Source organism: Dendrobates tinctorius, unplaced genomic scaffold, assembly GCF_039654945.1.
Source record: "Dendrobates tinctorius isolate UK_male_01 unplaced genomic scaffold, ASM3965494v1 ptg000138l, whole genome shotgun sequence".
NCBI lineage: Eukaryota > Metazoa > Chordata > Amphibia > Anura > Dendrobatidae > Dendrobates > Dendrobates tinctorius.
In genome coordinates, this window is record NW_027361806.1 from 22,569,701 (window position 1) to 22,586,557 (window position 16,857).

At 45.2% G+C, this 16,857-nt stretch overlaps 1 protein-coding gene across 1 annotated transcript in view; it reads right to left on the bottom strand.

Moving 5' to 3' along the window:
• Positions 1–2,449: 2,449 nt before the first annotated feature.
• Positions 2,450–16,857, bottom strand: part of PIGK (phosphatidylinositol glycan anchor biosynthesis class K) — a 92,932-nt gene continuing 78,524 nt past the window's right edge. Inside the window, exon 11 of the mRNA XM_073544833.1 lies at positions 2,450–3,503. Coding sequence (XP_073400934.1) covers positions 3,387–3,503 — 117 coding nt within the window. The 3' untranslated portion in view covers positions 2,450–3,386. The remainder of the gene's footprint in view (positions 3,504–16,857) is intronic.

Genomic DNA, 16,857 nt, shown 5'->3' on the forward strand with positions numbered 1-16,857 from the left:
GTACTTTTTTGAGATCAGAGACATCTGATGTAAAAAGAGTTCATCCATATCTTCAGTTTCTGCAGCGGGCCTATAGTAAACACCTACAATAGTGTCCTTTCTGTTCGTCTCTCCTTGAATTCTTACCCAAACAGTTTCTACAGAGCTACCAGTCTCTGAAGCTTGGATCTCTGTGGAGATATGTTTTCCTAACATAATGCAGCACCACATCCCGTCTTGTTAATCCTGTTTTTAAATAAATTGTAGCCTTCAAGGTTTAATTCCAAGCATGTGTATCATCCCTCCAAGTTTGAGTGATGCTTTTGACATCACATCTCTCTTCCTGTGTTAATAGCTCCAATTCTCCTTGTTTGTTTCCCATGCTTTGTGCATTTGTATAGACACATTTTAGTTTGTAGTCGGTTTCTGTTGCGCCTCTATTTTTATTCAGAGTTTGCGGTTTTTGATCTTACTTTCCACTTCTCATAGCAGAGTTCTCAAAAGAATTAATTAGCTGCATATTTATTCCTGGCCGTATATTTCCCATCCCATAGTGCTCTAGTTTAAAGTTCTCCTGATGAGTGTAGCAACGAGTCTACCAAAACTTGAGATGTTCTTTGATCATCCTGGAGCCGATCATTGGTAACGTGAGACTGTCTGTGATCATCCTGGAGCAGATCATTGACTGAGCCTTTGCCATTCTGACCATTCTTCCATCCACTAGAATGGTCATCTTCTGTTTTCTTCCGCGTCTCTCTGGTTTGGCTTTCCATTATAAAGCGTTGGAGATCATTGTCTGCACTTCTTTAAAAAGTGGATTGGAAACAGTAAAACTTTTATAATCAATGTACGCTGTTCTTCTGAACAATGTCTCAGACGACCCATATTTCTCCGGCTTTCAAGGAGAAATGCATGTACAACATGTCCTGGCTTCACCCTAACCCTTTACATTTAGCGATGCACCAGCGATCCCGACCACGATACGACCCGGTCAGGATCGCTGGTGCATCGCTAAATGGTCGATAGTGAGCTGCCAAACAGGCAGATCTCAGCAGCGGTCGGTGGTCACACTTACCTTTCAGACACGACGAGGGTGTCCGTCTTCCGCCTGCGTCCATGGCTCGCTCGTCGGCACCAGCAGGAAGACGACGAGAAATGGACCAGGCCGATCTCGCGCGATCAGCGATAGCCAGCGGGGGAGCCGGTCGGAGGTGAGTATCACATGTAGCGATATCGCTAGCAACATCGCTGCTGCATCACAAATTCGGTGACGCTTTAGCAATATCGCTATGTGTAAAGCCCCCTTTAGATAAGGGCCACCGGATTCACCCGTGTCTTCACAGAATGATTGACCTCACTGATTGAAAGGGGGTGTTGAAAATAATATCAGTGGGGAGATCAATTAATTATTCTAATACACAGACTCAGAAATCTGCAGATCCTGAATGCAGAGTCTGGTGGTTTTCTAATAATCTACGGCACCAACTGGTAAATTGTGTGCCAGGGGGTGATCTAATTTATACCAAAAACAGCGATTAATATGGTTAGTCATTCTGGACTGCTAGTATTTTGAACACTACTGTATGGGGTGTCCAGGTTGTAACTCAATGGATAATTCAAAGGAAAGAAAGGTCAGGCATGCTAAACTTCAATATGCCCAATCTTTTTATTTTTTGTTCTCATGGAAGCAGCTTATTTCTATCGCCCAGCATATACATGGGCCACAGATACTGAGATCTCAGCAGAATAAGTGTCAGCTGACGATTATTTGTCTGTGTTGCGATAAAAGACAATCAGCTAAGGCCTCATTCAGACATCAGATTTCTTTTCTCGTATGTGAAAAATACTGGACCGACTTCCACCATTGTGCTGGATCAGATTTTCAGCATTGTGTCTGTTTTACTATCAATAAATAAAATGGCAAAGCTTCTCCTGACAATTACAATGTTAAGACACAACACAGATGGCTCCTGTGTGAACAAACGTATAAATATGGCCGTCTGAATGAGGTCTAAGTTGTCTTCAGAAGAACTGAACTGATTTCAGTTCTAAATATCCACCAAGAACTAGGGATGAGCGGATCCATGAAGTTTGGGTTCTGGTACCCAACCCAAAATTTATTCCAAAGCTCTGTTCAGATATCATAACTGTACCCTAACTTGAACCAGAATCAGAACCCCGTTGAAAACTATGGGCACCCAAACTTTTGAGCTGGAAAATTCTCTCATCTTTCTCCTTTTGAAACTCTTAACATTGCAACAGTTTTCCGGGAGAAGCCAGTGTTTGGCTTTCAGCACCGGACACGAACTATCCGGTACAAACCCCGAACTTTTAAGTTTGGCTTCGCTCATCTCTATCAAGACGACAATTCGGGCTGTGTCGTCTGAGCGGCGCCATTGTTTGGTACACTCTTTGTAAGAATAAACCCTAGACACACACATACACTTATAAAATTCCAAAAAACACAGAATAAACGTAATCCCAGTTTATTTTACCACCACCTGGAGATACACGAGGCGGAGTACCGGAGCCAATGACGAGACATTACCGTAAGCAATATGGATCACCATGTGCCTGCCCCGAGCTGCCGCCCCGGCTCATGAACTCATGCAGCGGCACTTTGCTGCGCTTGGGTTGTGGCCTTGCGGCTTCAGCATCTTTCACTTGGTCTTTTTACAGATTGCACTGGAAAACCCTCATATTTCCAGTGCAAACAGGAGCACTAAAAATGCTTGAGGAGGCAAAATGCGCTGGACATTCGAGTTTGATGAGCGGCGAAAAAAATCAAATGAGGTTTTCCACGGGCGGCTAAGTTTTGCTTTAAATTCTAATTGCTCACCAGTTCCTCGATACATAATTACCTCGGGTTCTGGATTGATCTGAAATGCTGTACTTAGCATGATAAATCAATATTTCTATTTTTGTTTCTGCTGAGAAAGCTCTGGATACACCGTGCCAACAGCGTGGAAATGTACAGAAAGGCATAAAATACGGCTTTGGCACGAGAGCGACTTTCAGCTCGGCGGTCTACAGCACCTATAAAGCCTTTTAATTGACTTATTTATAAATTAGGATGGGGGCGGATTTCTTACATTTATCCTCTATATTATGACTGTACAGTTTTCCGTCTTACAGGGAAAGTATCACGAAAAGCGGCCATTCTGTAGGCTGAACCAGTGGTCATCACTTCCAAGTATGGTTCCACCCATTAGTTTTTGGGTGTTGGGAGACTGCTCAGCCCACAGAATAGTTGCCCTCAAGCTTAGGTGATCTTACGACTTATCTTTCGGGCTTTCCTCTTGGGTTTTGTACTCAAGGTAAACTTCTATTAGAAAGCAGCAGAGCAGACCATGACGGGAAATATCAGGGCCGAGTCCTCCTGGGCCCCTCGTGGTCGCTGTGCCCCTCTAGAACACGTACTTCATGTGTTTAATGCCGTAGGTTCTGAAGAAGACGAGAAGAATCAGCGCCCAGAGGCCAAGGATAAACCCTCCAGGTGGGTGCCATTCCTTTGGTTTTGGTTTCTAGAAAACAAAACACCATTTTAATTCATTTTTAGGCAGAATGACGACCAGTGTGAAGGACATCTGTGCCGCCACATAGTTTACAACACGCTGACAGTGTAGTCCTGGAGGTTGCAGTCCAGCACGGTGGTTCACCACCTGCACCAGTGTGCTGAGCTTGTATGGGACCATGGCCAACGGCGTGGAGGTTGCGCCCCACGGATTTGTGTGTACAGTTTCCTCTCATATATTGAAAACATACAGATTTGTGACTTACAAAACTGTCCCTCGTTTGTTTCATAGGTCAGGAATTAGAGATTAGTAACTGCTGAAAACGGGGACTGACGTGTGCGATGACCATGTCTGTACACTGCCGCACAATATGGAGCAGCTGAGAGATGAAAGATACATGTGTGCTTTGTGTTAAAACCATTCATCATTCCCTTATGTCAGAAACTCAAGGGTCTGAGATGCTGAGATCTAGGATGCTGTTTGCTGCGGACTTTACAGAGCTGCCACACATTGCAAAATGGCGACTCGGCTGAGAGAATAACAAAAATTAGACCAAGATTGCAAAGAGTAGCAAAATCATGAGTAACCAATCTGATAAAAAAAGAAAACCATCATCATCTAGGAGGTAGGAATCCCCAGAGATCTGGAGAGATGATCATTAAAGTTTCCTGTGGAATGATTGGTCGCTGTAGTATTAAAAATCGTTCCATAATTCAATAATAAAAGCAAATATAAGAAACTAAAGTATCTAATCAGAGAAATCTGCTTCTTTCTCCACCTATGAGCCTTTGCTCCCTCACTCTAATTGCTAAAATACAAAAGCACGGATAGTGAGGGATCAGATTACACCCTAGTGAAGTTTCTGTGGGGAGGAGCAGGAGGAATGAGCTGAGAGAGAAAGAATAGAAATCTATGCTCTGTGTGTTTCTCGAAGTGTCTTACCTTGCTGGTCTCACAGCTACACTGCTCACTACTGCTGTATAATGTCCACCTTATTACTGATTTTTATTAAATATTTTCTCACACATCAGAACTATATAAACAGCCCCTGTCTTTTGTATAATGCCCTTTATGCGGTTGCAGCTTTTTATGAAGACCTGCCCCATATCTGACGTTGGAGAATTATTCACAAGTACACTGCTCAATGCTTCGGTGTAATGTCCTCCATGCTACTAATGATTTTTATTGAATGTTTTAGCTGACCTCAGAACTAGATTCACAGGTACACTGCTGAATAACATCCTCAATGCTGCAGCAGCTTTCTATTTTTTTTTTTATCTAGCCTCAGAGAAGTATTAACAAGTATACTGCTAAGTACTGCTGTATAATGCCCTCCATGCTACTAATGCTCTTTACTTAATGTTTTAGTTCACCCCAGCACTGGATCCACAGGTACGCTTCTGTATAACAGCTGCAGCTTTCTACTAATTGTTTTATCTAACCCAGAAAAGTGTTCCTGCAACGTCTGTTTCCCTGTTTATCCCATGCAATAAAAGGGAGTATCTGTGGATGGTGCCAGCACACATCCTGGCTGCATATAACCCCAGAGAAGCATTCACAAGTACTCTGCTCAGTACTGCTGCATAATGTGATCCATGCTGCTGCTTCTGAACATGTACTACATAGATATCTGGGATTCCTGCTCTCCTGTCTGTGTGTACACTGTACTGGAAACTTCATAGCAGCTAGACAAAATTGAAAGAGAAGTGTGAGAAATGGAGAATACAAGTCATATAATGGCCGTAAATAGTCTAATGACTCATCTATACATGACAGCTTCTCCTGAAAGGTTATAATAAAATGCGGATATGTTTAAAGGTTTGGCTGGAGTAACCCTTTCCCATCAATTACTATTGTGTTTTCTAGTGCGCTCATCACTTGATGGTTCCTCCCGCTATGTTACGTTTACATTAAGTTCTCAGGTTCCATTATGATACAGGTTCCATTTGGGTTATTATGGAAATTCAGCATTACACCTCTTCAGTTTAATGGGTTCTGCAGACTGAAGCATTCAGCTAATGAAACTTCACTGTGTAGCAGCAGCAAACAAGGTGACGTCTGCACTTAGCCCGGAAACCTCTCTGTAATTATTAATTACACAAAAATAATAATAATTTTGCTGTTTATTCACTAAATCCCCTCATATTTCAGTTATCAGCTGAAGATGGATGGAGATGATTTAAATACATCAATCCACCCCAGGGAAAGCAAATTCAGCTTCTTCTTACAACATGAAACGTGTTGAAAGAGAAGATAACAGATTAATGACGAGACAAGAAAACAGACGGGAAGACACTTAACTCATCCGTCTGGGTTACATCTACACAGCGGCAGAGGTGATCATGTCATGGACGACCTTATAGCCATTCATGGCCCACCACAGATTATTAAGAACACCCACCCTCCAAAAAAAAAAAATATATATATATACACACAGTATAACTTGGCCATTACCGGTCACCACGTGTGTGACCATTCTGCCATTTTGTACCCATGAATAGTTCATTATGGAGAAGTCTTCACTGGAGAAAGAGGATATCATAGGATTATGCACTCAATGCCAGTCTGCTGCATCAACAGCTAACAAGAAAGTGTCTCGTCTTGGAAAGGGCACCAGTTCATAATAAAAAAAAAGGAAATAATAAAAAATTATGGAAGATCTGACTATATAAAGTTTTACCAGGGAATAAAAAGCACTGATGGCTGAAAGTATGGGTAAAAATGTGCTCCGCAAAAAAAAAAAGTGAGAAACTATTTTTTTTGAGGGCCCCTATAATGACTATACAATGACTGGTAACACCTCTATATACAGTAGATAACACAGGATCCACCATTCACAATAGGTGATGTCACAGCTCACCTCCTCCTCCTGCACAATGACTGATAACACCTCTATATACAGTAGATAACACAGGATCCACCATTCACAATAGTTGATGTCACAGCTCACCTCCTCCTCCTGTACAATGACTGATAACATCTCTTTATACAGTAGATAACACAGGATCCACCATTCACAATAGGTGATGTCACAGCTCACCTCCTATTCCTCCTGTACAATGACTGATAACACCTCTATATACAGTAGATAACACAGGATCCACCATTTACTATAGGTGATGTCACAGCTCACCTCCTCTTCCTGTACAATGACTGGTAACACCTCTATATACAGTAGATAACACAGGATCCACCATTCACAATAGGTGATGTCACAGCTCACCTCCTACTCCTCCTGTACAATGACTGATAACATCTCTATATACAGCAGATAACACAGGATCCACTGGTCACAATAGGTGATGTCACAGCTCACCTCCTACTCCTCATGTACAATGACTGATAACATCTCTATATACAGTAGATAACACAGGATCCATCATTCACAATAGGTGATGTCACAGCTCACCTCCTCTTCCTGTAGAGTGACTGGTAACACCTCTATATACAGTAGATAACATAGGATCCACCATTCACAATAGTTGAAGTCACAGCTCACCTCCTCCTCCTGTACAATAGAATGACTGATAACACCTCTTTATACAGTAGATAACACAGGATCCACCATTCACAATAGGTGATGTCACAGCTCACCTCCTACTCCTCCTGTACAATGACTGATAACACCTCTTTATATAGTAGATAACAGGATCCATCATTCACAATAGGTGATGTCACAGCTCACTTCCTTCACAATGACTGTTGCACATGCTCATTAGATGCTTCAATATAAAAGTTTTAGTGTAAGTCTGGTCATTGCTGCTTATGTGGATTTCCTGAAACAACAGGACATTAGAATCTAAAAAAGCCCCAGGGTCTAGAAAACTCCAAGATCTCCATTTTTTTTATTTTTAATACAGATTGTGATATGGAAAAAAAAAATTGTATTTATTTTTTGGGCAAAAACCTAACATAATAGATTACCATTTTCTAATGACTGCTTACATTTACAAGGAAGGAACCGTATTCTTGTCCCAAACTGCTATGGTATTTTAAATTTAAAAAATATATATTAATCACTAGTTATAAACAATTGGTAAAATATGGTGAGAACCCAGGATATACTAGAAACCCATCAAAACAGAAGATCCGAAAAACAATACAAATGTTGATGTCTCAACGGGTTCATTGGGGCTGGACCGATATGGAGAGTCCAAACTTGGGTCGGCTAAGTGGATCTGGAGAACCAGTATCGATAGCTCGGTATCCGGGACCGATAGTGAAAAGCGAGTCACATGGGTGCGTGCAGAGGGCTCCCAGGGTTCTGGTGGTATATTGGACTTAACCCTGAGATGCACGGTGCTCTCATAATTCATTTCTAGATGTCGGTGATGCTCGGTCTAGAGCTTCCATTGATGTTGGGCGCCTTGCACAAAAGACAGCAGGGGTCCCAGCTCTGCTCCCCCTTGCCTTTATTAACATGAGGCCTCTAAATTCTCTGGCCATCTGGTAAAGTTCTGTTCTTTTGGGAATTGTGTACTTATCCCAAGGGTGGGGGCCACACCCCTGCTGTGGAAGGAAGATCTCTGGATAATCTATGGGGCCTGAATTAATAAATCCAAAATGGAGTCTCCCTCGTCCCTCACAATTTGTAAAAAATATAAAAAAAAACCCACAAAAATATGGTTTATGTAGTCATTGCCAGACTGGTAACATTTTTATTTTTCCATCAATGTTATGTGGGAGGACATTTTTTTTCGTGAGACGATGTTTTATCGGTACCATTTTGTGCTAAATAAGACTTTTTGGCACTAGAAAAACAGCAATTCTGTCATTCTTTAAGGTGTTTAATTAATTACTTTCATATTTTGATAGATCAGACTTTTATATTCGTGGCTATACTAAATACATTATTTTTTTTTGTTTTTTTACAACTTGGAAGAGGAAATTTAAATTCATTTTTTTTGTAATTCAATTTTTTTTTTACTTTACATTTTTGTCCCTTTAGGGGACTTGTAGTTGCGTTCTCTTCTCATTTTCTCTATATATTGCAATATATAGAACAGTCTACTACAAAATTCAGTGACGGTCCACAGCGGCCACGTTCACCCGCTGGCACATCGTACAGGGAGGTTACGCACGCACCGCAGTAATCCAGCCAGACATTGACTGAAAGTGGCATTTATATGGTTAAACGGCAACCATCTTAGCTGGCTATATAACACACAGGGCAACTGTTGCGTATGATGCAGGCTCAGATCCTGAGTCTGCGCCGTATATGTGGACCCAATGAAGAACAGACATACCTAAAAAAAAAAGTAAAGCTCACAAATGGCTTCTCGATCAGTAACTACACTGGATAACTACATTTATTTCCAGCTCTTGCCATTTTGCAGCTCGGCTTCATTAGGGCAGAGCTGTAACTGGTCGAGGCTGCAGCTCCCTCCCTTCTCCTCAGCAGCTCGGCTTCATTAGGGCAGAGCTGTAACTGGTCGAGGCTGCAGCTCCCTCCCCTTTCTCCTCAGCAGCTCGGCTTCATTAGGGCAGAGCTGTAACTGGTCGAGGCTGCAGCTCCCTCCCTTCTCCTCAGCAGCTCGGCTTCATTAGGGCAGTGCTGTAACTGGTCGAGGCTGCAGCTCCCTCCCTTCTCCTCAGCAGCTCGGCTTCATTAGGGCAGAGCTGTAACTGGTCGAGGCGGCAGCTCCCTCCCCTTTCTCCTCAGCAGCTCGGCTTCATTAGGGCAGTGCTGTAACTGGTCGAGGCTGCAGCTCCCTCCCCTTTCTCCTCAGGAGCTCGGCTTCATTAGGGCAGAGCTGTAATTGGTCGAGGCTGCAGCTCCCTCCCCTTTCTCCTCAGCAGCTCGGCTTCATTAGGGCAGTGCTGTAACTGGTCGAGGCTGCAGCTCCCTCCCCTTTCTCCTCAGAAGCTCGGCTTCATTAGGGCAGAGCTGTAACTGGTCGAGGCTGCAGCTCCCTCCCCTTTCTCCTCAGGAGCTCGGCTTCATTAGGGCAGAGCTGTAACTGGTCGAGGCTGCAGCTCCCTCCCCTTTCTCCTCAGGAGCTCGGCTTCATTAGGGCAGAGCTGTAACTGGTCGAGGCTGCAGCTCCCTCCCCTTTCTCCTCAGGAGCTCGGCTTCATTAGGGCAGAGCTGTAATTGGTCGAGGCTACAGCTCCCTCCCCTTTTTCCTCAGCAGCTCGGCTTCATTAGGGCAGAGCTGTAACTGGTCGAGGCTGCAGCCCCCTCCCCTTTTTCCTCAGGAGCTCGGCTTCATTAGGGCAGAGGTGTAATTGGTCGAGGCTGCAGCTCCCTCCCCTTTCTCCTCAGCGGCTCCGCCCTCTCAGATTGTCCGCCATGGGTATCCACAATCACCGCATCGGCCTGGAAGGATGTCAATGCAAGGAGAGCTTACAGCAAGGGTGGAATAATAACCCACCAGTGAGAATATGATCATGATGTACAGGACACAAATCTCAGTAAGGGAAGCCTGGGCGTTCATGGGAGCGGTAATCCGAGAAATGGCATGTAAATTACCCTGCTCCTGCCAGTGACACACCACTGACCTAATGCATCGTGGTAGGGATGGTGTGACAATATGTGATATGCTATGGTGAGAAGGTAGACCGATGGCGGATGACGCCAGTGCAGACAGTACGGTGCACTAACACTGCCGTGCTGTGTGACATCATACATTCGCTGCCAGCAGGTCTATAGACTTATCCTTGTGCTTTGAGTTATAAAATAATCTCCAAAATTTGGCTCCGTCTCTGACCGGCGACCCTGCACAGCACTAAACATAATGTACAGTAGACTATCGGCTGCGCACCATGTTACCAGGACTACGCTCTCCGACACGGCAGAGTCCTCCGGCGCGGACGCTGCAGTGTCTCGCTGCTCTTTGATGTCTGCAGTAAATCGGTCACTGGTTCAAATGAATGGGAAGGCTTCAAAATGTAAACCTGTGAGCCAAGCTGCAGCCTGCGACCATGCCGCTACTGTACAGAGATACAGTCACCGAACATACCAGCCGAGGAACAGCAACGACACAACCACCCGCAGAAACAGGAACAAAGCCGCTGACTAAAAGAAGAGATGAAAGGAATGGGGCACCGTGTACATAAACTACATCCTGTATTATACCCCAGAGCTGCGCTCACTATTCTGCTGGTGCAGTCACGGTGTACACGTATTACATTACTGATCCTGAGTTACATCCTGTATTATACTCCAGAGCTGCACTCACTATTCTGCTGGTGCAGTCACTGTGTACATACATTACTGGTCCTGAGTTACATCCTGTATTATACTCCAGAGCTGCACTCACTATTCTGCTGGTGCAGTCACTGTGTACATACATTACTGACCCTGAGTTACATCCTGTATTATACTCCAGAGCTGCACTCACTATTCTGCTGGTGCAGTCACTGTGTACATACATTACTGATCCTGAGTTACATCCTGTATTATACTCCAGAGCCGCACTCACTATTCTGCTGGTGCAGTTACTGTGTACATACATTGCATTACTGATCCTGAGTTACATCCTGTATTATATCCCAGAGCTGCACTCACTATTCTGCTGGTGGAGTCACAGTGTACATACTTTACATTACTGATCCTGAGTTACAGCCTGTATTATACCCCAGAGCTGCATTCACTATTCTGCTGGTGCAGTCACTGTGTCCATACATTACTGATCCCGAGTTACATCCTGTATTATACTCCAGAGCTGCACTCACTATTCTGCTGGTGCAGTCACTGTGTACATACATTACATTACTGATCCTGAGTTACATCCTGTATTATACTCCAGAGCTGCACTCTCTATTCTGCTGGTGCAGTCACTGTGTACATACATTACTGATCCTGTATTATACCCCAGAGCTGCACTCACTATTCTGCTGGTGCAGTCACTGTGTACATACATTACATTACTTATCCTGAGTTACATCCTGTATTATACCCCAGAGCTGCACTCACTATTCTGCTGGTGCAGTCACTGTGTACATACATTACATTACTGATCCTGAGTTACATCCTGTATTATACTCCAGAGCTGCACTCACTATTCTGCTGGTGCAGTCACTGTGTACATACATTACTGATCCTGGGTTACATCCTGTATTTTACCCCAGAGCTGCACTCACTATTCTGCTGGTGCTGTGTACATACACTAGATTCCTTACTTCAGCACTGTATGGCGGTATTGTATGGACGGTATGATACATTACAGCATTACCATACGACATGAGCGCTGCATGAAGCAGGTAGGTTAGATTCATCCACCTATATTAAAGGGCTGTGATTCTGGGTACTCGGGGCCTCGTGTGACCCCATACGCTCCCACAATGCAATGTATTTAATGTGCCGCTCCAATAATCGGCCTTTTTGGCGCCTGATATGAGCGCACAACTAGAAGCCAGGGTTGCAGTAGTCAGTGAAGCTTGGGAGAGCCATCCATCATGGCGGCAGTGGAAGCCTCTGCGCTCATTACCCAAAGCCAAGCTAGGACTTCGGCTAATGACTTAAAAAAATGCCTTTTCCTCCCTATAAATATTCATTTTTTATGTAGACGGAGTAGATTACGGAGAATGGGCAGAAGTCCCAGCTTTTCTTACACTCCTGTGTCGGGATTTAGGATTACGTCTCCCTGGAGTTCGATCATTTACACTAGATCAAGTCTTTATATAAATGCGGAGCGCCGACGGTGCTGCAATACATCCACGCACAACAACTGCGAGCAAACCGTGAACGGGGCGTTATCAGATGGCAAGGTGAAGTTGTAGGACAGATCAGAAACCCTATACCGGCACCCTTAAAAGGGTTCTCTCATCTTCTTAAAGGGGTAAAATTGCAAAGTGTTTGTCAAAACAAGCACACAGACAGGACAGTGCATTCTCAAAGTTCACCTGAAACTATAGGTAAACTTTAAAGATGAGGGCAGGACATGCCTGCCTAGCTTCCTCTTCTGGCAGGCAGGGGACATTAGATGACCACTGCAGCCAATCAACAGAATAAATGTTCTGTCCATGTGGATGAAGCAGCAGCAGCCGCTGATTGCCTGAAGCCATCACATTTAGTCCCATGACAGAAGAGGATACGAGGAGCCCGACGAGGGATGCACCATTCCGGTAAGTGAATATTCGCTTTTTTTTTTTTTTTTTTAGGTTGTTTAGAAGCATCTAGGGCCAATACCTACAGTTTTAAAAGGAACCCCTTTAAGAACAAGACGACTTGAGTTTTCCTGCATTCCTTTTCAGAGTCTATTTGACATTTGTTTGAGCACCCGTGTGCTCTTTAATGAACTGATCACATCTCCAGGCCCGAGCGAGATTGCAAATACATTTTTAAATTATAAAATCAATTTTTTGTCTTCAGAAAAAAAAAAAAAAAAAAAAAAACCACACAACTGAATCAACAGAAGAGCTTCGTTCTCTTTCCAGAACAGGGGAATTGTAGTTAGATCGATAATACTGAATTACAAACATTAAAAAACAAATAAGGGAAAGTCCCACCGCTGCGCGAAGAACAGCGGCGCAGCACAAACCAGATCTAATGTCTTTGCACATATCAAAAGGAGAAACATTTTTAGCATAAATTGAAGTCTTAAAACACGACGCGCGCTCCTCAACGTAATTACAATATATTATATTCCGGCAGCAGGTTATGAACGGCACCGCGCAGGTTTATTCGACAGGAGAGAAATCGACCTTCATTTTAATTAGAGCGACTTTACTGTGTGAAGGGGAAGGGGCCAAAATCAAATTTACTCTCATTAAACAGGTCTCCGTCAGATCTCCGAACTTTGCCCTGCGAACCCCTATCTGCTGAAATCCCCGGCACCTCTTCTGCGCCATCTTTGCACCACGATGCCATGCCAGTCTGGCTTAATCGTAAGAAGAGGTGGGGACGCCGGCGGGTAGAAAGTGGTTCGGGGGGTTCCTGTCCTGCAAATCGATTTGTTCACCTCTAGTTGACATCTATAACGTTTCTCGTAGGAGACGGGTCTCTCCCTAAAAAGTCAGCACTTACAGGACAATGGCTAAGAGGGTAGCGCCCTTCTCCAGTCGTAGCCCTTTCTATTTAGTTCTCCATTTCCTGTAGGAATAACAGAGGAATAGTGAGACATTAATCTTTAAATAAGAAAACTAATGTACGGTATCGGAGATATCAGTGGTGTCTAATCCTCACCCCCATCGTTCAGCAGCTGTGTTACCACTTTAGTGCCTATAGGAGGCAGACACGGCGATCACCGCTGTTTGCCAAATTAGACACGTCGGCCTCTTAAGAAATTGAGACAATTCATTTAAGTTTCTTTCTCTTTAAAAGTTGCATATACTTTTATAGGGCCGTATATTTAATAATTTGGCACCTATTAGACCCTACTGATGCCAGATTAAAGGATTATTATATTTGGTCACTGTGCGGGAAATACGCAGGAAGAAGAATATTTTAGGCATCAAAAGCCTGGTACAAACTCGCGCCGGTCCCGGTGCACATAATTAGGCTCATGTAGAGCCATCGCCTTAAGATCTACAATACAATTCAGTGTAAAACATGACAAATATGCAGTGTACAAAGTGTCAAGAGGACGCCTAAGGGGTTAACAGCAGGAGGCTGAGAGATTAATCATCCCATAGCAGGAAGCACAGCCGGAGTAGAGCGGTGCTGGAGAGTTAAGCATGCACCGCTGCACCGCTCACTCCAATGTATGGAAAGATGGAGTATTGATCCAAGTCCGCTTATAGTGTTGTCATCTAATGCACGGCTCCACAATTAGTTTTTTGCTTTATTGTGTGCATGTAGCGGTATATCAGATGCCGCTGCCACCGTGTACGGAGATTTATCCCATGATGGCGGGATCTTACCGATATTGCCAAAAAGTGCTGCAGAATTATTACTATCATGAAATACTTGTGTGCTGGGATCCAGGGAGCAGACGGGAATCACAGGACACAACGTATCAAAGCTTCATGTCCACTACTCCAAGTTTACGTTAGAGATTTTGTGAAAAAGGATTCCTCAACATCTGTATTAGGCATCGCAGAGGGGACCCAGAAAAAAGCAAGGTGGACAGAACTTGGAAAGCTAAAAGATTATTTTAATGTCATTATTGAACACAGTGAAGTCATTATACAGGAGAATGCGTGCAATACTGTCACCGTGCAGGGAGAACGCACGCGGCGACATCACAGTGAAGGGAGAATGCATGCGGCGACGTCACAGGGCAGGAAGAACGCACACGGCGACATCACAGTGACGGGAGAATGCACGCGGCGACGTCACAGGGCAGGAAGAACGCACGCGGTGACGTCACAGTGACGGGAGAACGCACGCGGCGACATTACAGTGCAGGGAGAACGCATGCGGTGATGTCACAGTGAAGGGAGAACGCATGAGGCGACGTCACAGTGAAGGGAGAATGCATGCGGCGACGTCACAGGGCAGGAAGAACGCATGCGGTGATGTCACAGTGAAGGAAGAACGCACGGGGCGACGTCACAGTGAAGGAAGAACGCACGGGGCGACGTCACAGTGAAGGAAGAACGCACACGGCGACATCACAGTGAAGGAAGAACGCACACGGCGACATCACAGTGAAGGAAGAACGCACACGGCGACATCACAGTGAAGGAAGAACGCACACGGCGACATCACAGAGACGGGAGAACGCACGCGGCGACGTCACAGTGACGGGAGAATGCACGCGGTGACGTCACAGTGAAGGGAGAATGCATGCGGCAACGTCACAGGGCAGGAAGAACGCACGCGGCGACATCACAGTGACGGGAGAATGCATGCGGCGACGTCACAGTGACGGGAGAACGCACGCGGCGACGTCACAGTGAAGGGAGAATGCATGCGGTGACATCACAGTGAAGGGAGAACGCACGCGGTGACATCACAGTGAAGGGAGAATGCATGCGGCAACGTCACAGGGCAGGAAGAACGCACGCGGCGACATCACAGTGACGGGAGAATGCATGCGGCGACGTCACAGTGACGGGAGAACGCACGCGGCGACGTCACAGTGAAGGGAGAATGCATGCGGCGACATCACAGTGAAGGGAGAATGCATGCGGCGACGTCACAGGGCAGGAAGAACGCACACAGCGACATCACAGTGACGGGAGAATGCACGCGGCGACGTCACAGGGCAGGAAGAACGCACGCGGTGACGTCACAGTGACGGGAGAACGCACGCGGCGACGTTACAGTGCAGGGAGAACGCATGCGGTGATGTCACAGTGAAGGGAGAACGCATGAGGCGACGTCACAGTGAAGGGAGAACGCATGCGGTGATGTCACAGTGAAGGAAGAACGCACATGGCGACATCACAGTGAAGGAAGAACGCACACGGCGACGTCACAGTGAAGGGAGAATGCATGCGGCAACGTCACAGGGCAGGAAGAACGCACGCGGCGACATCACAGTGACGGGAGAACGCACGCGGCGACGTCACAGTGAAGGGAGAATGCATGCGGCGACATCACAGTGACGGGAGAATGCATGCGGCGACGTCACAGTGCAGGAAGAACGCACACGGCGACGTCACAGTGCAGGGAGAACGCACGCAGTGCCGTCACAGTGAAGGAAGAACGTACGCGGCGACTTCACAGCGCAGGGCGAACGCAGTGCAGGGAGAACGCACGCGGCGACGTCACAGTGCAGGAATAATTCATTAGAATGTGCACACCATGCAAGGAGGAAGGGGGGATTGGACGTTATTACAGGTAGAATACTTATGATTTTGGAAATACAATCAGTCATTATCGTGACATTTTTTGCCTCCTCCTCATCCTTGAGTTACCATTTTCATAAAGTTAAAGGGAATCCGTCAGTAGGTTTTTGCTACCGCCTCTGAGAGCAGCGTAATGTAGGGAAAGATAAACTGAATCCAACGATGTATCACTGAGATTACTGTGTGCAGCCGTTCTGACACAATGAGAACTTTTAGATTTAACATGAAGCAGAGCTGAGAAAGCTAACCAAGCCCCCACCGCAGCTGACCCCACTCCCACCGCAGCGGACCCCACCCCACAGGCTATGTATAAAGTCCATAGACAGTGAGGTGCTTAGATGCTGGATTAGTCCATTAGTCATAGACTGTAAGCTTGCCAGCAGGGCCCTCATTCCTCTTGGCATCTGTTTTGATCTGTGTTTATTGTTAAGCTGTAATGTCTATTGTCTGTACATACAAGTCCCCTCTATAATATAAAGTGCTGTGGAATATGTTGGCGCTATAGAAATAAAATTATTATTATTACCTCTTAGTGATAAATCCTTCACAGTTCGTAAACTACAGCAGCACTTTGACAAGTGACACATCCCTGAATTCTGTGATTCAGCCTCTATCTCCTGCTGTCCTCAGATTACATAGCAAAAACCTGCTGACAGATTCCCTTTAAGACTTCGACATCTGA